The sequence below is a fragment of the Lepisosteus platostomus genome, chromosome 19, assembly GCF_059453375.1.
Source record: "Lepisosteus platostomus isolate fLepPlt1 chromosome 19, fLepPlt1.hap1, whole genome shotgun sequence".
NCBI classification, from domain to species: domain Eukaryota; kingdom Metazoa; phylum Chordata; class Actinopteri; order Semionotiformes; family Lepisosteidae; genus Lepisosteus; species Lepisosteus platostomus.
This window is the reverse complement of record NC_142629.1, coordinates 15,387,580-15,411,252: the sequence shown is the minus strand read 5'-3', so window position 1 is coordinate 15,411,252 and position 23,673 is coordinate 15,387,580. Positions and strand designations below refer to the sequence as shown.

The window sequence follows — 23,673 nt, the reverse complement described above, 5'->3', positions numbered from 1 at the left end:
ATGCAGAACTTTGTGCCCTGTTGACTGTCAGCAGGTAATTTCTGTTGTTTTTGAACTGCTAATTTACCAGACATTTTTAAAAGTGATGCAGAAAATAAATGAGTATGTATTTGATACTGTTAACTCAAACAGTGTAATATACCAGCACAGCATCAATCACAAATCCTTCTTTTGTGACTAGAGCCTGTTCTGGACAAGTTGAGACACTATGGTTATGTTGTAGGAACACACTAATCACTAATGTAGTAGTACATTCACAGGACAATATAGTGCTTAATCACCAAAAAGTTTGTCTCGGCTTTCCTCTGTCTAGCAGTGGAAGCCAGCACACACTGTTCCCATTGTGGGAATGGAGCCATAGTGCCAGAATTAGATGAAGATCAATCTGTACCTGACTATTATTGTCTAACCTTTTAATATTATGAGTACACGGCTTATAAAAGCATATGGGAAAATGTTCTTGCCTTTTAATTAAAAACTGCATGTGATATTCTGAACTGCAGGTGTACTTATTACACCGTTAAGTCCAGCATGGCTGTACATTTGTTTGTCATTGCTTTCTTATCACATACATGCAAGATGGTTTAAATTACTGAGGCTCAGTCAGAGAGCACTCTTTGATTGCTTTCATGGTGTGGTTCCTTGAGCATGTCCATGGACGTTTGTGATTATGAGCAGCTGTGGAAGATTCATGTTTCAGCAGCAGATGGTGTAAGGGTTCCAATGTACTGAAAACCCAAAGACTGAAACGTTTCGATGTTGTGTTAAATCAATCTATATCAATATCTTGCACAAGGTAGCACAGTTCTGAGGCTGGCAAACCGGCAGGAGATGTTCAGGCTTATGCATCAGAACGTTTTGTTTTTTTAAAAAAAAACATTCATACAGTGAAAAGAATAAGTTTCGGGATAGTGAAGTGGAATCTGTCATTTTTGCCGTGTACTACTGAAATTTGTATTTCAGATCAAGTGATTAATTAGAGGCAGATTGGTTATGTCCAGGGGTTACGGTCTTGAAGCAGTCATTGCAAGTAAGGGGTATGCAACCAAAATTAACTTGACAATAGTTTCATGTACTTCAAGCTAATTGATCCCAGTACTAATGCTCTTCTCAAATCGGGAGGATTGAGAACACAAATGACATTGTTCTAATATGGGAAAACACGAATGCAAAATAGTACCCAGAAGCAAAAGCTGAAATTCTGTCCTTTTGCGTCAAATTAATCTTTTGATCTGAAATACATATTTCACAAATACACAACAAAAGTGACACATTTTGTCTCCATAGGTTTCTTTTCCCTGTATATACCTGTCAATATAATACTGAGTTACTTGTCTGGATCCCCGAACGGTTTAATATGATTTGGTCATTTAACTCAAAGTTGTATTCTGGAGGGCAATTTTAAATCATTTAGAAGTGTAACACGTGCATTTCATTCTAGAAGAGAAACACTAGCTCTATTTCAGGGGGACCAACCACATCGGGGAATGTGACCTTGTAACCTCTAGTGTAAACACACCCAATCAAATTATACAGCCATTCAGAAAGTCACCCCTTTCTCAGGATGGAAGACAAGTCACAGCCACAGAGTACTGATCTGACCACATCACTGCAGTAGATGGGCTGTGAAAAAGACTTGTTTTCCTTCACTATTGTTTGCTCAACGTTAGGTCTGTTTGGAGTCTACTCCAGGTCCTATTCTGTGGCAAGCTGGGGTATCTCTGGGCGGGCAAGTGAATAAAATCATTTAAAATTCTTGGAAAATTGATAAAATCACTTTAAACTAGTTAGGGATCCTGGAAAGTAATTAAAACCATGTAATTCTGCGTGTTTACGACCCCATGATACTCTTCTATGTGAACTAAGCATTTTCACCGCAATCCTGTCCTGCATTTTATGTTTTCTGTTCACGTTTTTTTTTTTAAGTAAAGAATGGAATATTGACTTTTAGCAGCTCAGTGACTCACAAACCTTATCTTGCTTTTTTTGCTTGCTACATTATCCACAACAACATGTCTTTTCTTCTATAGCAGCTACCTTGCATTTAAATTTGGAAGATCTCAAACAATTTCTTTGACGTCTCCACGTCTCCATAACACGTCACTGCACGTTCACAGCATTCCAGCAGGTTTACAGTTGTACCACAGCAAATGAAGGATGGCTTAGTCAGCATTAACCCAACCAGTTCTGGGTTTCAAAACCCCAGATCCTGGGTTTTGTGTCAATTGCAATGACTCCATTTGGAAAAAAAAAAGCAAAACGGCTAATGACATTCTCCAGGTTTGAATGAGCCATTTCTGGACCACGAAGAGCAACTATTCCCTCTGAACTAGAGCCTTACAGGTGACCCCATTTAGATGCTATGTTTCCCTGTATGAACTGGTTGCATACTAACATTAGCAGAAGCTGAAAGAAATAGAAGTAGACATGTTTTAGTTCAGTCAAAGATGACAAAAGCAACAACATACTGTAACAACAGTATAACAGGTAAACTCAAATTTTGACTAAGCCCCTAGTGCATGAATGGACCAAGTTCTTGGAATACTTTGTTGATGTTTTCGGTATTGTTGATTCGAGTATCTGCGGCAAACAACCAGAAATATCAGTTGATTTGTTTATAGTCGAATAGAGGAGACACTCAGAGACTTAGAACAGATTTCGCTTTGCTAAAAGTATGTTTGTACATTGTGTTTCAACCTCTGTTCTCAGAATGCAGACATGCTCTACATGAGGTGCCGACAAGACAATTGCTTGACTTGAAAATGAGCAGAAATGAAATAGATATAATAGATACCATAGTTGTACAGATAGACCGTAGCAATAAACAACTTGCTGCACTGTAACTGGATTTGTTATTTGCCGTTCTCTCAATTTACATATCAAAATTGAGAAGGCTACGCCTGGAGATGTGGTTCTCTGGGTGCTACATTGGAATATCTCCCATGCTCTTTGCAGTCACACTCTACTTAGTCATAAGATGCTTCTGGGCTCTCAAGATTAGATACTTAAGTTGCGATAATATCTTAGTAATGTGACAATCTTGAGCAGGCAGCAAGATTTACTCAATGATTGTACTGTTTCTTGTAGAGGGAGACTGGAGATGCACGTCACTCCTGCTTGCAAAACTGCTGTTGTAATAAATCAGGGATATCAGTTGTCTATTGCATAACTCATCAGACAAGACAGATGCTGACCAGAAGGACAGAGCATTGGAAGACTTCAACATGAAAATCAGGTAGTTCATGATTCTGCATGGGCACAAACTAGAATCCTTATTTGACAAAAAGGAATTTGCATGGAAATTTAATAGGAAAGTAGAGTTGCATAATTGACAGAGATTTTTGGGGAATGAGATTTGGATACGTGATCTCAATTTCAGAACACAAGAGAGGTTTAATAATCAATTGTACAAAACAAGATGTCCCAGAGACCTATGTTTTTCAGACCCAGAAAACTCAGACTGCAAACTCTCTAACCTGAAACACAGTATAATACTTAAACAGGGCAACAAGAGAAATACCCTGCATCCTAAATTTAAAGTATATGACCAAGTGCAAAATCTCCCTTCCTATAAGCTGGATGCACAAAAGTCAATAGGAATCTCTCCCTATTCTAGAAATCCATCAACCAATTAGGAGAGTGTTTTAGCCCAAGGATTCAACAGTTCAGGAAATCAGAATGTCCTAAAATAGAGGACAGCATGCTCTCTTAAACAAGGTTCAAATTACTTACTCAGAATCTGGTCCCCAAGACTGATCAGAACAAGGTTGTCTTCCCAGGCACAAACTTCGGTCTGCCACTCTCTCCAGTCTCCCTTCTCCAACGTCTTCCTTTATGTCTCTCTATTCAGTCTTCTTATGCCATCTTTCTGTGACTTTGCTGTGCTTAACCATAGTAATTCACCAGAAGATCCACTTCGATCATTTGTGTTTACCTGGTTAGCAGCTTGGCCAAACACCTGGCACCCACTACTTGTTTAAATTTTGTGACCTCTTAAGTTGTAACAAGATGTAATTTAAATTGTGTGTGAACTTAACAGGCGACCGCGTAGTTTGGGCAAAGAGAAATGTTTTTTCAGTCTAGTATTGTTTTGAAAAATTGAAAGCTGGCGTACTGTTTTTGAGTGATGCAATTCCAAGCAAAAAGGTTTGAAAGTGTATATTTATATAACCGACTAACCGACCGATTTTGTGGTGAGTCTCCATCACTCTGGCAGGGTTGTGTGCAAGTCTGAGATTAAGTCGTCAATAGCCTTTAAGAAGGGGGTAATGATATAAATTAGGTGTTCTGTAAAAGGCTTTTACTTGATGTATATACTGGAAAATAATTATTTGAAACCCACCATAACAAATCTTAACTATATTAAAGAATAATGTTAAGAGTTTCTATATTTTTTTCTTGATTTTCTTTTTAGTCAGTCACAAGGAAAAATATCACTAAAAGGTATTTGTTATGTGAACAAATGTATATTAGTGTAAGAGTGGTGGACATCAGGTGCCATCTCCTGAAATTGAGACAAACATGCTAACTGCTGTAACACCCTTGAGCCTCATGTTGCAAATAAATCACTCCCAAATTAAGTTGGGTCTTAAGGACAGAAGACCAATTACAAATAAAAGAGGTGCCCATTGTGCTACTGTAGCCTTTTACTCAGGGGAATATTTGGCATAAACTAAAGTTCACAATTCACACTTAACAGGTCAAGTAGGAATACTTGTACCAGGTAGGATTTTGCTTCTTAAAAACATAATGCTCTAACTGCATTTTGCAACAGCCATTGTGTTTTATCCTTACAAAAGGCTGATTCCTGTTAAGAATGCATAACTTGCCAGTAAAGTTGTGCCCCCATCTGTAAACAGTGCAATGAATGCCAAGTGTGAACCCTCAAGCCAGAGTGTGAACCAAACCCAACATATCCAATGACACATGGGCATTTGGGTAGTCCATCACTATGTTTAGCATGTAGAACCCCTATGGTCTCTAAACCTATACCAGTAGTCCCCTTGTGGGGAAGCCTGCACACCCTGAGATCAGTTCATTTCTCTCCCAAGGTTATTGACACACTCACTCCAGGTCCCCTTCCTCTCCTGTTGGGGATCTTTGGTTGCAATATCAGGAGAGGCCTCAACAGCTGAATTCCTCTTCAAAACTCCATTACAAAAAAATGGAAATACACACAACCTGGCTTATGCATTTGCAATCAGTTTTCCCCCTTTAAAAGGGAAGATTCATGTTCAGTACCTCCTTGGAGACCTTCTGGGGCTCCTTACCTAGCTTAGTCTTTTCACACCAAGATTCAAACTACACTACACAATCAATGTAGCTTTAAAACTAATTTCAGGAATATATACCTTTGAGCAATATTCTCCTCAGGATCCTGCTTTCCTTAATAACAAATCCTTAAACAAAATCCTTACAAGTTTTTCCCCCTTAACATCCTTCAAACCTTTACACACACAGACTGCAAGACTAAATGCTAATGAGAATCAGACTACTACCCTCCCCATGCAAGCTAAACTCACTGCAATCCATACTGCTACTCTTATGCACTGAGTTTAACCATAAACGGCCAACCCACCTACACCTGGCTACTGATATACACCGATCGTTAATCCTGTGGAATGTGCAATTACTGACTGGGCCAATCATGTGAGCTCTTTCCCTCCTGTGGCATTCTGGTCACACAGGACACTAATCAGACAATCAAGCCAGCTGTGTCCAATTTTCACTCCAGTTTCAAACAATGCTTGGAGAATTCATGTGTGAGAGCAACTGTCCATCCATCCTCTTTCAGTAATGATGTTATTCTGAGATGGTCATGGTGAAATATACTGTATTCTAACCTTATCAGCACTGGGCACAAAGCCATACCCTTAACAATAATAAGTTTTCTTTAATATAGCGCCTTTAAAACTAGCATGTCAAAGTGTTTTACCGAAAGTGTAAATAAAGTTATAAGCATACCTTATATTTGAAAAAATAATCATATAAAAAACATAAGGTGCCGCAGAAGATCCAAGGTCATCAGAAAATGCAGCAGACACAGATACTAATTAAAGTCTTTCTGAAAAGACTTCAGGGTAGAAGACTCTCTGATATCTTTGGGGATAGAATTCCAGAGTTTTGGGGCGTAGCAGGAGAAAACCGTCACCCAGAGAATGTGAATGAGCTTGGCGGACATGTAGTGTTGTGTTGTGTGGTGAGGAGTAGACAGATTATTAATCAGCCAGGTACTGAGGTGCCAAGCCATGTACAGCCCTATAGGTGAGCTTGAGGGTTTTGAAGTCGAATTGAAACATAATAGGAAGCTAGTGCAAGGCCTCCAAAACAGACACAGTTCTCCTCACTCTGTTCTCCTCCCCACTGATAGCTGATGCGTGGTGAGCGTTCTGGTGCACTATGGCTGCTGTCGCATCATCCAGGTGGGGCTGCACACTGGTGGTGGGGGAGAGTCCCCATTACCTGGAAAGCGCTTTGAGTAGAGTGTCCAGAAACGAGCTATATAAGTGTAAGGAATTATTATGAATTATTATTAAAACAGGCGTAATGTGATCGCTTGCACACAACCTGATCAGGATTCCCTGTCAAACAAACCCTTGACAGGGTGTCAGTCTGTCTATATCTAACAGACTACATGTGGCCAAAAATAAGAGGCATCTCTTTTTAAATGCTATTAGGGTTATGAACAGAAAGCCATGTGAGGATACTGCCTGTTAGTGAGCAAAAGCCTTTCATATCCTTATGGATTATAAGTAAACCAATCTTGATACACTACCTGCCTCTAAATGGCATGTAATTATGTGAAATGGTACTCGTGAAATCATTATCTCGGTCCGTAGTTAGTGAATTAAGCCAGCAATCTACAAATCTCCACTCAGTGGGCAGAGAATACTGTAAGCATTGATTTGATAATTACAGTTGCTGAGTTGCCTTGAAAAAGGTTGTGAGAACCAGCTAATATCCAACTGAGTCTTCACCGTGACTACACTTGGTTTTGCTTTTTGTCTGTCTTTACCTTTTCAGAGTAAATGTACAATCACCTTCTAATAACTGAATGATTGGTAATGTTTTTTTTTAAATCTATATAGTTTTCAACTATAATGACTTTACTTTAAGAGTGGTAAAGAGCAGTACCACCGAAAGCCACTAGAACTGCAGTTTCAACTTCAATGTTTAGCGAGGGGCAGTAAAAGGACAGTAGGTTGACACTTTCAAACTAGTAACTGCTCAGCTTTTCAGTAAGCCCTGTATAGACAGATTGTGTGGTGTGCTTACAGTTGACTTCATCAAAACTATTAATCAGTCAGTGCTCTCAGTGGATGCATGTGTTTTCTGCTTGTGCTTATATCGTGCTGTATAAATTGTGTGTACTGGGATTTGGCCCCAGTCACGTACAATGGCATGACCAGTGGCATTACCAGTAAGGTCAAGGCAGACTCAGTCTGTTCTCATTTTATCTCGCTGCGGTTAAAATGTAGCGTGGCAACTTGGAACACATTCGAAGCTTCAGCTGAGGCAATGATTGGCTGCTGCTCTCACCACAAGATTTAACAATATTGAAATTGTTTTCCTTTTTTTTTTCTCCCAGTAGGCAAACAGAACATTTACCAGCACCTTCTGTACATAAACTATTTGCTCAGAAATATTTATATTGGTTTAGTCTTGATAAATCTCCTTTTCACACTTGAAGGAGTTGACATGTGTCTCCCTTGTCAGTTTATATCTCTGGGGTAGTTTCGAAATTTCTGTTGTGTCCTAAATGATAGGTATGCACTCACATGTTGGTTAGGTTTTTGCGCCAGTAGATTTGGTTTTGTCAGTGCAATTATGAACAGACGTAATATGCTGTGAGATCAAAACAAATCAATTTACTGTAGTTGATGTTATCACTCCTAACAAATAAGACAAAGGTGTTTGTTTAATACAGATAAAGAAAAAGGCATGTGGCCCATAGCCTACTTATCAAATCCATTAGTCTTGTATTAGTCCCGCATTTGCACTGCTGATGTCACAAACAAGCACAATTTATTTGCAAAGTGTCAAAGGCTGATCATATGTATATCGTAAATGTACAGCTCTCCCACTGCCTGTGTTACAAAATCCAATAAATTCTAATATTGAGAAGTACAAAAACACAACATTTATATGATGAAATACTGGACTGACTTTTCTGATTCCTATACAGCCCCAAGTTGATGCTGCTCTCCACTCAGATGTGTTTTAGTACTTGTGTTTTTCTGTGTACAGTCAAAAAAAGATTCTGATTATTTATGTCAGAGTGCAATGGAATAACTGCGTTATTTTGGTGCTTTTCAGACTACAGTTCCATTTCCTTAAATTACACTGGCAGAAAACAGGCCACACAAGAAAGCACACATGATCAACGGTGTTTTAATGCAGCTGTTTAAATATAACCAGGGTTTTAGGCTGAATGACATTAGCTGGAAGATTATGCGTTTATCTATTAGAAACCCAGGTAAACAGAATGATATAGTAAAGTATGGGATATTAATTGCATTTAATATTTCTCATTTGGGTTCACTGCTGTGGAGGCTTGTTTGCAGTTCAGCTAATTCTTAAACAGAGGTTTATAAGCGGTCCACACCGTACAAGTCAAATACCTATTTGACCTCAACTAGCTCTCCAGTCCAGCCTTCCCATGATCCTTATCTTCTACCTTGGTAACCCAGTGCTGTGGCTCCTATTGGCTGTGTACCAAGAGAGTACACACTGTTCTGGACGCTGCTTTGCTCTCTTTCCATGTAATCCTCGTGACTCTTCCTCAGTTTCCGAATACACTTCTCCTTGTTTTTGTTCTCCTTTCTTCCCTGTGCACACTGACGACCCACCTGAAGAGAGTTTCACTTTTTCGTGCTATCACGTTCAAACTCAAAGAGAAAAAAAATGTGTCTGTTTAGTTTAATTTTTTTCAGTGCTGAGGTACATGGGATTGAATTCCATACAGTATCTACAAGCGTGTATAGCCTTGTCTTTGGGCTAGACTTTCATATGTAGAGTCAGTTTCAGGTGTGCTTGTAGAGTCTATGTCTTTGGGACTTAATTACATTTGTAGAGCCAGTACAGGACAGGCATGTAGAGTCTGTGTCTTTAGGATTCATTCCAAGTGTAGTGCAACTTGTGGGCATGTACTGTATGTAGACCAGAAGTTCTCTGTATTGGCTTCAACTATCCTGTCTTTCATACTGTAAGTTTTAAACAAAGCAAGGTGTGCCAGGAAAAAATATTTTAGGGAGGTAAAATCCCTTTAACTTTTAAAAGATAGGCCAAAGACGTTCATGCTGGAGTGTGATCTATTAGATGTTTCAAGATACTGAAGGTCAATAGATGAAATTATGAGCCAAGGTCCTGTCAAATTATGCATTCAGCAGTTAACGAGAATTATTTATTTTTTCTTGTTAATATCAATTTAATTAAATGGTAAGAAAGAACTCTTGGTGTAATAGATTGATTATAATACTGAAATATGAAAGGATCATTGAAATGGATGTTTTTATTAACTAATAAATATCAGTTTTACTTGAAGCACTACAGATTGAATAAGCCTGCTGTAGTTCAAGACGCTTTGCCTCAGTGAACTCAATCAAATATGTATGTTGCCTAGTGTGGCTTTTCTTCTTAAAGGTTTCCATTTCAGGGTTATCAGGGATAATGGGTTGTTAATATGGATTATTGATAGTTAAAGCTGGCCTAGTTTCCAGCAATAACAACATCATGTTATTGCAGTCTTGCTTATTCATCAATATAGATTTGTTTTTAACCTTTACAGAAAACATTTGTTCCTATCTTTAGTTCCTGACTGAAGTATTTTTTGAGAAATTGAATCTTAACTCTCCAAACCCATGGTGTATTTAGGTTCCATGTCACATCTGAGATTTTGCAATAATGTGTAATCAAGATTTTAAAAAGCAAATTGCAGATTTTTTTTTTAGTAAATGTAGTCTTAATGTTTTCTAGGTCAGTTCAAGGAGTGAGCACCTAAAGAGCTGGGAAGAGTTGCTAAATTGGTCCAGTGAACTACAGTACCAATGAGGCAATTTAGGTCATTAAGAGCCACAATGAAATGAGAATCTGCAGACACTGACAAGATCTCCAGGTTCTAGATTGCACATCCCTGTTCTGAGATGTCAGCTTGTGTGTAGTACTGTATGTCAGGCCTCGCATCCAAATGGATGTAGCATGTGTCAACAGAATTCAGTCACGACACGTACATAACATCATATCACTTTATTAGCCCTGTACAATTTATTGCATTAGGAATTCGTCTTTTCGCATACCCCAGCTTGCTCTCCATGAGACACATAGACAGGGAGAGAAGCCTTGGGTCAGAGCGCAGCGTCAGCCATTGTACAGTCCACGGGCTTGCAATGACATCATTAAGGGATGCAAGTGTCTTCCAATCAGAGATGACCCTCCTGTCAGACACTATAGAGCTTGCAAAGTGTCCCCATATCCTGATTCCTGATAAGGATATGAAGAGCAGGCGTACTCATTCAGTGAGCTGAGATGGAACTATTCAGTGGGAAACAAATGAAACAAAATAATGGAAAAAAGGCCTACAAACACTATATATCTTTACCGAGGTTATCGTCATTGCTCTTTAAATATTATTGCAAGAGCGGCAGCAAAGAAAAATGTAAAAAATGTCTATAAAAATGTATATTTGAAGAACTGTACCATTAATTACAACCACAAAGGCTGTTAAAGTGGATCCATTAAACTGTAAACATGCACCGTCCTAGATATGCAATCACATTGGGCTCTGCAAACGCAGGCGTCACAAGACTGAGGTCAGAGGTTGACGTGTCATCTTCAAAGCATAGGGTAGAAAGCAGTGGTTCAGCCAGGGAATTCTGCTAGGGCAGCTTAAGAGCGCTAAAAGTCATGCCTGCTTCATGAGGTGTCTTTCTTAGGATAGGAGGCACTCTTGGATTTCTGTTACAAAGTTGTTGAAGCCATCTGTGTTGGATCCTCCATGAATTAGCTAGATAAGATTCTGGATTGATTAGACAACTGGAGTTGCTTGTTTTTACTTGTTATGCAGGATTTCTTTCGAGTGAAATGGAATACTTCATATTAAATACCACCTTTCCTTCATTCCTGTATCTCTGTTTAATTTCATGCTCGTTGGATACTATGTTACTGCTTTTGGATAAATTATTTGAATTTGAAACTGAATACTATATAGTTTTGTAATTTCTTTGCATTCTACATTCTAAGAATTTGCTGCAGTTGCTTTCAATTTGTGCTGCAATGAGACTCTACTTTCCAATTTATAACAATATGCTTTTGAAAGAAAGCAGGTACACTCCTACCTCCAGAGTTATAATTTACATACACCTCTGTGCACTGATTGTTGCTATAGACTGAAAAAAAAAGACATACAAGCACCTACAGAACCTAGTTCTTAATTATTAAATATTTGAAAGGTATTTTTAACTTTTATGTTTTATAGCCTTTTAATTTTTTACAGTAGCAGCTCGTCTCTTTTCCTTCCTCTCAACAAATACATAAACCCACCTCAGTGCTCAAAAGACGTACAGTAGTTATGCGTCTTCAATGGGATATAGAGGCATCAGTCTGGACTCAGAAGATCATACAATATACACTACTTCTGCTGTATATACGAGTGCAACATGTTTTCTTCATAGATTGTTCATAGACTCACCCTTTATAGTTTTATGGCTAATTTGGAGAATATATCCCCCATCATTATATAAATTTTCCTTTTAATGTTCTGGGTTGGTGATTCGTTAATAAACTGAAATTTCTTTGAGTTCTTTGCCTGTACACTTGGTCACTTTGCATGCATGTATATAGATTTCCATGCACCACATTTTGTGAAAGTATAATGTATTAGTTTTGCAACCATTTATATACATTTATTGTTCTTTTATTTATGTTTTAAGCAATTTTAATTTGTTTTTTTTTGCATTAAACTGCATTTTATGTACAGCATGTGTTCCTTGAAAGGTGGTATACACAATAAGTGGGCTTGACTTCAGAATTCCTGCTCCACCACCTTATCTCGTTTCTTTAACTGTGTCAAAACCGTGAGCATTTAAATGCCAACTTGAAAAAAGAAAAAAAAACCTGCAAAATTATGGCTCGATTAAGCACAGCACGTAAATGACCACTGCATGTTCTGTTCCTTTTTCATAATGCTGTGAGCTCACGGTTCGCATTAATCTCTGCAAATATATGCAGTTTGTGATTAAGCAATGCAGCCTTGCCAGATTGCCACATGAGAACGGAACTGCAGGAATAATAAAAAAAGCTGTTCATATGAGCACAGCTTTGTTACATGAACAAGAGGAATAACAGTCTATGGAGAGCCCAGGAAAACGTACATTTCATTCAATTGTTATCACCTTGAAGTACAGATGATATCACAAAGGGAAGATTAGGACACGAGAAGGAAAATGGCTTTTAGATGAATGTGGCAATTAGCTCCAATTCCAGACTCACACTTAAGTTCAAACACTGTAGCGTACATGAGACCAATTCTTGTTTAAGATAAAAGGATCCCAGCGTTCATCAAGTTTCCGTGCTTGTAGGTACATTGGTTTAATTGCAAGACCTTCTTTTTGTCAACAAATGTTGTTGATGTAATGTTTAGGTTTAAACATACATGATAATTAGGGTCGGGAAGAACTGCAATAGAAACATTCAAGGTAATGGATTTAAAATGCTTTTCAGTGGGATTGTACAGCATGTAGCAAAAGATCATCTGTGTTTTTGTTGTGGTATATGAACAGCTGGACTCTTGAGAAAGGGTTTTTTTTCCACCTGTGTTGTACTGCAATTAACTTTGATTGTGTTAATAATGTAAGTGTTTCTACTATGTTGATTTTGTGAAAAATGCGTTATTAGGTTATTAACAGCGTTTTTCATTGTCTTAGTATATATGTTATGCAGTAAATAGTCCAAAAAGTATTACATATCTCCTTTTCTTAGTACCAGCATTTCACTTCTCCAATTAAGAAATCTTTCAGAACTGTCTGCTGTAAAAAAACGACATGCCATTGTGTTATTCTGCTTTTTTTACAGTATGTATACAAGAGAAGACATTGTACTGCTTGCCCTAGTTTCTGTATTACACTTCTTTGCAATTACGTAACCATAACAGTGCAACAGATGAGAACTATACTAATGGACACTGAGGAGAAAAAATAATTTGATCCTTCAGAGTCCTTCAGAGACCTAGAACTTAGGTTAGAAAGTTTACCTGTACAGCTTCTATTCGGGCACTTTATTTGAGATCTAAACTCTTCTGGTAATAATAATGAACTTTTTTGTTTTTTTCACGGCAACAGATGGGCATCTATGCTTCTGAATTACTGTTCTACACAGATAAAGGGTTTTAGGGTGAATCCATTCATAAGAGCAGCTGGTGATTGTCTGTTTGTTTAGGTATTAATTTTGTAACAATGCAGCCAGACAACTGTATTGGAGATTAATCTAATTCATAATACACAACTTCTCCAAATCTTTTGGAGAATAAGTAAACCCCAAAAGTACTTGGTGTATCTAAATAGACTTTAGTAATGGGGTGTAAAACCAATCAGAAAACCAACACAGATTACACAGATACAGATTATCCAGCCAACACAGGTGACTTTTGATACAACCAGTTCACAGCTTCATAAAGACTTATGAAATACAATTTATTTAGGGGAGTGCCTTACTTAATTGCAATGAGCATTGCATATCATTGCATGGCTCACTTTTGCTTTGACTTTATTTAAAAATATCCCACTGTGCTGGACTGAGGCAGAGCTCTCACAGCGTGGCAGCTTGACCCGTTCCAGCAGGTTTTTCAGTGTACCCTGTTCTGTCATCTCTGTGATTTTCCGTCTTAGAAAAACAAAATATCTGAAGAAACAGTGGACAGAAGAGGCCAGTTTTCACACCGACTGACAATTTCTAATACAGTCGACTCATAACTTATGAGGGGTTAGGGATTTTGAATAGTGCGTAGTCAAATGTTTTCTTATAACCCTAATAAAAAACCCTACTAATCTCTTAGGGTAATTCAATATATTGAATAGAAATATAAAAACAGTAAATAAAAGTAAATGAGAAGACTGTATATGCACATTAGTTAGCTCTCATAGGCGTGTGTGAGGTGTGTTCGCTGTTTATTCAGAGAATAAAGAGTTTTTTCAAAATGTTTTATTTTCCAGAGCCGACCACATAAATTGAGAGTCGACTGTACTGAGTTGTCATTACTGTTGTGGGAAATAAATGGGATTTCATTTTTGAATCTTAAATGTACGTGCCTTACAAACAAACAACATGACAAATTATGCTGTCCTTTTGGATAGTATATAAAAAATATTGTACTTTCTAGAGGTCCAGACCTGGAAACATACTGGCTGCTCATTCCTATGGAATTAACCTTTACGTGTTCCTCCTTACTATATTATTATATTCATATTGTCCATAAAAAAAACTTTTTTCATATGATGAAGTTGGTCCCTGTTTATTCTGTTTTTCCAAACCTGTGCCGGGGTCAGACTGGGGTCAAGTCTAGACCCCGATGTTCCGGTCTCATGCTGTTTGATAATGATGATGATGTCATCGCTGTCATCGCTTTACAGGTGGCCAGATGGGAACACAGAACCAAGGGTCTCACGAGAGTCTTCGGATGCCCTTACGCCGCCTGCTACTGTCTGGCTCTTCTCATCATTCTGCTTAACGTCTATCGCAGTCACAGGTGAGACTGGTTGGCCGAGCCCACAGAGCAACACGTGCAGCAGAAACGGCTGTATTTCTCTGGAGATTGGTAAGGGTGGCAGTGTGTTAATACCATATGTTCTTCTGAATGCGTGCTGTAATGTAGGGGACTGTGTGACAAGAACTGGAAGAACTTGATCAGCAGTATCAGGCAGTTTGGGGTCTGGATCTGCCAGGCTTCAGTGTCTTAATTCCTCTGAGGCTGACAAGCGAGACTTTAGCTTACATTTTCTCCCAAAATAAAATATTGTGTGTTGATCAACAGGAGAAAAAATGTAGGACACCGAAGTATAAAGTTAAACAATTTCGAATTTGTTCTGGTAGACTGAATAATACAAGGCAGGAGAAAGACTCAACACACCAAACAACACAAACAAAAATGCTCTCTCTGTCCCCTTCCGAGGCTAAATACACTAAGCCCCATCCCAGGTCCCACACTACTAATAGGTGAACCCCATTAAACGGGGAGAGGCTGCAGAGAGAGGTAGCCTAACCCAAGAAGGTGGAACAGACACCACAAGACACGTTTGTGGATCCGCATTAGGCAACACATTACACAGAACAACTCCACATACAGTAAATATTTAAAACAAATGAACTTTCAAAATACAGTACCTAATGCCAGGCCACACAGGCCAGGCGGGCAGGGCAGTAACACAGCCTTTCGACTCATGGCTTCCTTCCTTTAACAAGACAAAGAAAAATCAGGTTAGAATCAGACTTCTGTGAGAAACAATCAGTTAGTGGCCTTAATATACATTACCTGAAGTAATGCTTTACCTGAAGAAGGCTCCACGGGCGAAACGTTGTGTTTTCTTTCTTCTTTTTTTCAGCATGGAATAAACCTATTACTTGTTCCTTATTATATATTATTTGCCAAATCTATTGTTCAATCTATTTGTGTCTTAGCTCAGGATTCGAGACTGGGTGCCTCAGAAGAAGGTCTGCACCATTACTGGTAACACTGGGACAATGGGTAATCTTGAAATGGAAAGCCCAGTGTATCAAATGATGGTTCTTGTCCTTCATAGATTTTAACTATTTTAAAGCTAGATGATAGGTTTCCAAGGTAAATAGTCTCACCAGCAAATATAATGGAGACTTTCTGATCTCTGTGTGATGGCTAAACATTCTGTTTCAAGGGCTGAGTACCAAGTCTCACTAGGTAGTAATGTAGGTAGGAATACAATGGGATATTCTTGTCCTCCACAATCCTGGAATAATACTGCCCCAGTGCTGTGTTTAGAGGCGTTTAAATGATTTTGCAAAGTCGTTTTCAAAGGGAGTCATAACCTGAGCAAAATCAGGTTTGAAGCAATACAGTCGATGCAATACAATCCCACTAAGCCAAGAAATGATCAAACTACTTTTCTGGTTGCTGGCATTTCTTAGGAAGTAATGGCAGCGATCTTATTGACTTGTGGTTTAGTAAGACCATTTCCAAGTGGTCCCCAGTAATAGAACTGGGTGGACTGAACCAACATACATTGCTCTAAGTACAACAGCAGTGTCTGTAGCAGGGACTCGAACCCACAACTTGACAGTTATGAGTCCAAAGGCCTACCCATTGCACTACAGTACCATGTACAACTGGTGATCGATTGTTGGCAAATCTCAGTCCGTCTTGCTAGGTTTGACAACGAATTTGACAGATTTGCAACTATAGTTGGAAGAATTGCGTGCATTTAAATTCCTTTCCTTTGTGCAGGAACTTTACAACATCATTTGAAAATGTGTTTTAGAAATAGCCATCGCTATAAGGAAATAACACACACGTACGTTTTGAGCTGTCACGTTAAATAATGAGCGGTATTCTGAGAGATCTGAGATTCGAAAAGTCATAAAGTATTCTTTGAATCCAATTTCCACCAAGCTGGACAAAAAAGGAAAGTAATAATAACTTTGTATTTCATTGTTGTGACTCCCTCTTCTCTCTCATTCTGTATATACTGCCAGTGTGGCTTATAATAAGCAAGTCAATGGTAAGATAAATTGGATTTTTGGCCTAGCGGTGTTATTTACAGTGAGAAATCTATGGGACTTCCTTATGAAATCTAATCACAGCTCAGATCCGGCTGCCAGCTTCAAAAAATGCTCAATGACAAATCCACCAAGTGGGCAGGCCCCCTTTCTTCAAGTAAATCCACAGTTGCGTGCGTCACATACAAAGACTGCATGTACAAGTAGACCCAGAAAGTTACAAAACCTAACTATACATTGCGAGACTACATTAACAAAGGTTCCACAGTGTGACACTACACCACTACAACATCCATGTTATATTTTATTGATGAACAGCATCAGAATTCAACATTTACGTATTTGTGTAAGCGTGTTGAATGTAGTACTTTTGTTAAACAGCCAACTTTGGATTCAAGTTGAATCTAATCCCTGGAGTGACCCGGACAGTTTGCTTAAACTATCCAGCTTTGTATCTGAGAGCATTTTCAATTTTTCCTTCCCAAAGACTGGTCTTGTTAACACTGCCAGGTCCTGTTAAGTGTTAATATACTATAGTATGCTGTAGTAGTTCAGGTGGGGAGCTGCGTCGGCATGCGTAGGCTGCAAAGGAACAAGTAATAGGTTTATTCCATGCTGAAAAGAGAAGAGAGAAAACACGTTTCGGCCGTGGAGCCTTCTTCAGGTGTGGGCTGATTGTTCTTTTCTTTCTTACACTGCTAGGTCTTCTGAGCAACAGCAGTATGAGCCTTTTTGCTCATTTCAGATGAGAACGGATTATTCATGTTGGTCTAGCATGTACTGTAAGTGGTAGGAAAAATGTCCAATGACTCAGATGAGTCAGTATCGTGTCAAGTGGGGATCGAGTCCGAGTGCCTGCACACCTCTCGGTCAGACTCCGCTCCTCTGTTGTTTTCCAAGCAGCGGCTGCTCCCACCTCTTGAGAAGTTTTTGTTTTTCGCTTTGATATTTCATTCAGGCGTCGCAGTGGCTTGTGAATGCATCCTTCTGTGCAGAGAGGCTGACAATCCATGGATCATTAAAGCTTGAGGCAGGGAAGGACAACAGAACAAGAATGTTTCATTCTAGGCTGTTACATTACTAGGCCCACTTCAGACTTTTGATGGCCTTCAGAAAAACTATATAAATCCCTTATAAGGTCTCACTGTAACTGGGATCCCCCTGACACTGTTCATCACTCTCCATCACATTGTATAAGAGCATTCTAACCTTTGGACAAGGTGCCTTGTCCTTGCAGAACAAAAATAAGTTGAAGGAGGTGATCAGAACTGGTGGCAAGATTACCAGTGCACCCTTGGACTCAAAAACATGGCTGACGGAGAGCCATACAGTATACAGTAATTAATCTCGTTATTATTATTGTTGCTTTGGACACTTTACCAGCTAATTGTCTGTTTTCAATCTTGTGATACTGGAATGAGTTCTGCCTTAGCAATGTTAAGTGTTGTTTGTATCATGGTATTCTGCTGTTGCTGTATTATATTACTGTGGTATATGTTATGCTGTATGTTATGCGCTCTTGATGTGCAAGACAGTTTCCTTAGGGGCAATAAAGGTTAATTCAATTCAATTGCTTGAAATGCTGTTCCCATTTTGTATATATTTTTTAAAAATATTTAGTCATACAATAACTAAGAAATTAAATATGTTGCCCACAGAAACAGCACATCTACGCATGCAACACCAGCTGATCTCTTTGAGGTGTGATGAGTGACATTAAAGTGTTTTAAATCTTAAACTCTAAGCTCTTTATGGGTTCTTTAAGCTTGCTGTGACAAGGACTAGAGGTGTACATGACCTCTTATGGCAAGACTAAATCAATTATATCAAAAGTAAAAATAGAAGAACAAAGCAGGTCATGTCACGTTTTTGCTTTAAGAGTGATTGACTATGGACCCGGAGTTTCACTCACTTTCAGTTTCCTTGAAAAGAGCTGAACCTACACAACAGTTACGTTCTATTCCCACTACGTGAAATAGCCTGAAACGTACTGTCCGAACACCAGGAGGCAAACAGGCTCAGTCAAGCCTCTCACGAAGCAGAATTGATTGGGGTCGTGAGGCAGAGAGCTGGTGATTGCATTAAGGAGGACCGAATTCAAGGGGGTGGACTGCAGTGATGATTGGAGTGAGGCAGAAGCTCTTGACTAATAAGCGGGTCAAAACCACCATTTTTTGAGAGCTCAACTGTGAGTTGAATGGCTCAGAGAAAATGAAGAGTGTACTTTTTAAGAGTGTCAATTAAAACCATGCCTGTTAAGTGGAAAATAGCTCAATGCAAAGCTGTCTCGATCTGTGATGGAAGTCGTGGAATGAGAGATCCATTCAGTGCACACAGTGGGTAAATACCCCTTTTTTAAAGATTTCCAAGGACCCTGCTGGGAGGGGGGGTGAATTCTAGGAAATGCAAAGATCTATTTTTGGAAAAGCGAGTCTACAATTATAATTCCCGCTGTACAGTCACAAGCTATATTGCCTTTAGGAGAAAAGTCTTAAATTCCGAATTCCGGAGAGAACTTTAGGAGAATGAGAATATGTTTTCCGATCAGTATCTTTAAAATAATCTATTTTGGGGGAATTTTAAGTAATGGTGTTATTCGGACCATTATACTGGAATACTGGACCATTATACCTCAGAGATCCAGCAGGACTGAGCATGAGAGAAAAGCCCATTGCACATGATCAGAGGATTCAGCGAGCGATAAATGCAGTGATGCAAAGGACTTGTTAATATGTCGTGTTCAAGCCTTTTTTTCCATGCAATTGGTTCTGCAGTGGCCTCAACCACCTATTTTCAAAGCATTGTCGAGTTTTGCAGACCAAAGTTCACTACGTTTTGTTTGAAAATCCCTTACTGCCACAGCTGTTGTTGCTTTATCATGTGTTTGTTACAAAAATGGTACATTTTGAAAATGTCCACATCGGTTATAATGGGTGCAAAGGACACTGGCCCTCCAGGTTCACAGAGATCCATACTCCAAACCAACCTTATGAAGTAAGCAAAAAGATCACAGTAGGGGAACCTACTGTGTGGAGTTTGCATTTTATTCGCAGGTTTGAATGAGTTTCCTACAGGTGCTCAGGTTTTGGCTCACCTCCAAAAGCATGCTGAGCAGGTGTTTATTGGCTTTTATTTTTTAATTGTCCCTCTCTCTGTGGCATGATACAGACTGGCATCCTGTCCAGGACAAAAACAATATACAGTATATGCTCCTAGACTCTCCTTGTTTCCCATAACTCAGGGGTATAATTCTGGGTCACATCAGGACAAGGAACATTTTGATAATGGACAGACAGAAACATATATTGAAAAAAAGGAACAGAAGATACAGTAGATTCAGAAAGAAACTGATTTTTTTTTAATCAAATTTTGTTGGATCAATCAGCATATTTAAGTGTATTGTCCAGGTGGATGCACATAACCCTATCTTTCTCAGAAGTCTCTTTGTTATCTTTTCATTGAATTAAACTATTCAGGCTGTGGTCTGAATTCAACACAATTACTGAACATGCTGAAATACACAAGAGAAATACTCGGCCTGAAAATACTATAATTGGCTTGATGTAGTCTGCTAAATAGATCTCTCTGCTGTGAATATTTCAGCTACAGTACTTCTACATCCATGGTCTTTTACTGATGTCATTGCTCTCCTGAAAATGTTTAATGAATACTTCCATCAGTTTCCATGACATCAAATGCAGCAGAACTTATTTCTGTGCCTTTTTGTTGCGATTTCGTGTCACCACCTCTGAGAAAGGGATTTTAAGCCTAATGCCAACCAATTAAGGGCTTGAAAGGCTGTTGTATTGTATTATGAAAAGAAGAACATCTCAAACCATTAGATACAGTTCAAAACCTTTTGAAATTAATGTATCAGTAGCGAGTGAGCTCATGATAACTGTAGAGGACCTAAAATAATCTCATGTCCAGTTCTCAGCTGTGTGCAATCTTGCGAAGAACTTTTTTAAAATAAACTAATTTGATAGTAGAGCTTTTCACATGCTCTTAAATGTTTAAGCACCACGATTGCAGATGGCATTAGGAAAAATCTAGGTTCCTTTTTAAATCTGTAGAGTGATTTAGATAATTTGGATCAAAGTTGATGGCTAAGAGCTACACTGACACTGGTCAATTCACCATTTACCTAAGACTAAAATGTATTGATTTTTTTTACTCATTACTAATAATATTACTCATCTGACTCAAAACACAAAGCATTTTGATAGCATTATGCATACATTGCACAGGTGTTAAGGTACAAACATTTTCATTGTAACATCCTCTAGATGTTTTGAAAACATCTTGTAAATGTTTTACACATGTTTTCATGATAATGTTGCCTCTATTGTGATTATTGATCAGTCTAAGAACAGAGAGACAATGGTCAACATTTAGCTAGTGTAAGTGTTGTGCGAATTTACTAACACAATTTGAATTGTAACTCTTCATTGCATGGGTTTACCTTGGCTATTGGGAATCAATCAACAGAATAACAAGCAGTCTGCACGCAGATTCACAACACACAGAATACATGTATTCATACATAGAAATTGTACATGACAGCATTCAAAGTAAAGATATGAAACTGCGTGGATACAAATGGCAGCTTGTTATGCAAGGGCAATCAAGCTATAGCAGATATCAGGAAGAAAACAAACAAAACAAAAACAAGGGTTATGCATTTAGCCTACCATCGGTTACTTTAACTCGTGAATCAGTCTCTAGTTGATACTAGTTACTAGATACTAGTGGGTATCGATGTCCTTTGAGATAAAACTTATCAAGAACAACTTTATCTCTCTACATTCCAGTACACAGATTATTAGCTATTCTGTGGCTGTGACCACAGAAAGGGTCCTCACTGGGGAATCTACAGCAACACTTAATTCTGTGGCCTGTTAATGAGGATTGCTGCTAAACTAGTATCAACAGTTGCAGTTCTCTGGCGCTTCAAAACAAGAAAGGAACTGAAGTGTTTGCCGAGTTGTACTGGGTCTGAGACACATTGATCTAAGGAGTTGTCTGTTAAGTTCTCGGTAGATCATTGAGAGGCATCGATAGTCCAGGAACACAAGATCAAACGACAGAGAGGAAGACAGGAGACACTGGAAGGACAGAACGACACAAGGAGCATGAAGAGACAGTGCCAGGCTGGAGCTCCTTGTTCCTTAAAGAGCAGATTCTAGTTAAGTATTTGAACCTTGTTTAGAGAGCTTCCCATTCTGTTGTTTTAGGAAACTCAGATTTCCTGCATAGACAATCCCTAGGTTAAAAATGCCTGGTTTGTAGATGCATTTTTAGAATAAGAAGACAGGTTACCGATTCACTTTGTAGCATCCAGATTTATAGAGAGATTTAATTGTAGGTCATATTCTGTTTGGTTTAGAAGGCAGGCTTCTCTCCTTCTGGCCTGTTTGGATTTGAATGCTTGGTAGCACTCTGGGGTTCTTCTAGTTGGTCAGGACTAGGCAAGACACTCAGAGACACCTTGTTTGTAAATAGAGTAACTTAGAGGTCTATGTTGTATGTTGTTGTGTTTGTGTAGTTGCCACTGTTAATACATATTCATTTATCCCAATGTCCATTGATTTCTTATTCATTTGCCAAACCTGTGCCAGAAAACAATGATCTAATATTGCAATCATCTTGTGACGTTATTATTGTAATAACATTTCAGGAGTCTAGGCAACCCCAAAAGAGACAGGGTGAAAGAAGTAATCAGGTTTTCGGGTATGGCTTAGCCCAGCTGGCTGAGGAAACCGTGGCCTTGCCGTGATGTGCCATAGGAGCCTACTGAAATTTGTGTCGCAGGTGTGAATGGGGAGGCTTGTATGGGTGGGCAGAGAAGAGGAGCTGGAGGCTGTGCCGTGGGGGCACAGGGATCCTGCTGGCGTGGTGTCATCAGAATGGGCTGAGGCAGAGGGGAGGGCAGTGCAGTGCACTGAGAAGAGCTTTAGGTCTAACGTGCCGAATGTTGGGCGTACCGGACTCAGAGCTGGAGTGGTGGGCTGCAGGGAGGCTCGGGGGTGGAAAACCAGCGATCGGGGGATTTGTCAAGTCTGTCCATCGCGTTGCACTCCGGGGCAAAAAGAACAGGCGCACGGAGGTTCGCTGGCAAACTGGCAGCCCTGACTGGCAAAGGGGCCAGAAGCATTAGATCTTAAGGAACGTCAGTGCAAATCAGAGTTTCAGAATTAAAACCGGAAAAAAACTGAATGACAGTTTTACTTCATTCGATTTTTGCAGTACAGAAGCCTCATTAGATCAGCTGCTTGCCAAGAGGCAAGGCAAGGAGAGTGGTGGGGCTTGTTTTCCGGCGATTCTCAGGTTTCTGCGTCGGGGGCCAGATGGTGGAGAACTGAAAATGCTGGGGGAGATTATGGATGAGAGAAGGCCCCAGGAGGTGGAACGTAAGCAGAGCTCCCGCGTATTGCAGGTAGCAAGCTTGGGTCTCAGGGAAGAGCATACGCACAGATCCATGGGATGGTGATCCAAGGTGACGAACGCTGGGCAGGCGTGTCAGATATCTGATACCTGTGCACAGGTGGGAGGAAGTTAGGCGAGGTTGATTCGAACCCCCCAAACAAAAGTGTCGTTATAAAAGCATGTTTCCCTGATAGAGTTCCAGAGGAGACCAGATGCAAAGTCAGGTTGTTCTGCACATGGTATTAAAATGAGACCCTGCATTTTTCATCCTGCTGTGCTATTTGTGTCAGTGTTTTTTAAGGTTATGGTGTTGTGAGTGGATTTCCTGGGTTACTACTTGATTGACTGACAGTCTGCAGCCCCCAAGCATTCAGCCTCCACCTCCTCATGCTTTTGTCCCTCCCAGGCGTGCAGGTCCTTCTGCGGAAGTGCAAGCACCTTGAGTGCTCGAGCCTTGCTCTGCTGGACTGACACGGTTGTCAGTAAAAGATGTGACAGTTCCCCATGAGA

The 23,673-nt window shown here is 39.4% G+C and overlaps 2 protein-coding genes across 5 annotated transcripts in view; one reads left to right on the top strand and one right to left on the bottom strand.

The window, feature by feature from the left end:
* pemt (phosphatidylethanolamine N-methyltransferase) overlaps positions 1 to 23,673 on the top strand; it is a 64,822-nt gene that overhangs the window by 8,219 nt on the left and 32,930 nt on the right. For both annotated transcript variants that reach the window (XM_088612203.1, XM_088612202.1), the window contains exon 3: positions 14,622 to 14,737. In XM_088612203.1, the coding sequence (XP_088468329.1) occupies positions 14,622 to 14,737 (116 nt within the window). The remainder of the gene's footprint in view (positions 1 to 14,621; positions 14,738 to 23,673) is intronic.
* Positions 10,231 to 23,673, bottom strand: part of med9 (mediator complex subunit 9) — a 64,308-nt gene continuing 50,865 nt past the window's right edge. Inside the window, exons 3-4 of one of the 3 annotated variants that reach the window (XM_088612204.1) lie at positions 15,373 to 15,440; positions 10,231 to 10,953 (exon numbers count right to left, since the gene is read on the bottom strand). In XM_088612204.1, coding sequence (XP_088468330.1) covers positions 10,875 to 10,953; positions 15,373 to 15,440 — 147 coding nt within the window. In that variant the 3' untranslated portion in view covers positions 10,231 to 10,874. The remainder of the gene's footprint in view (positions 10,954 to 15,372; positions 15,441 to 23,673) is intronic. The other 2 variants (XM_088612206.1, XM_088612205.1) reach the window with 2 other exon arrangements.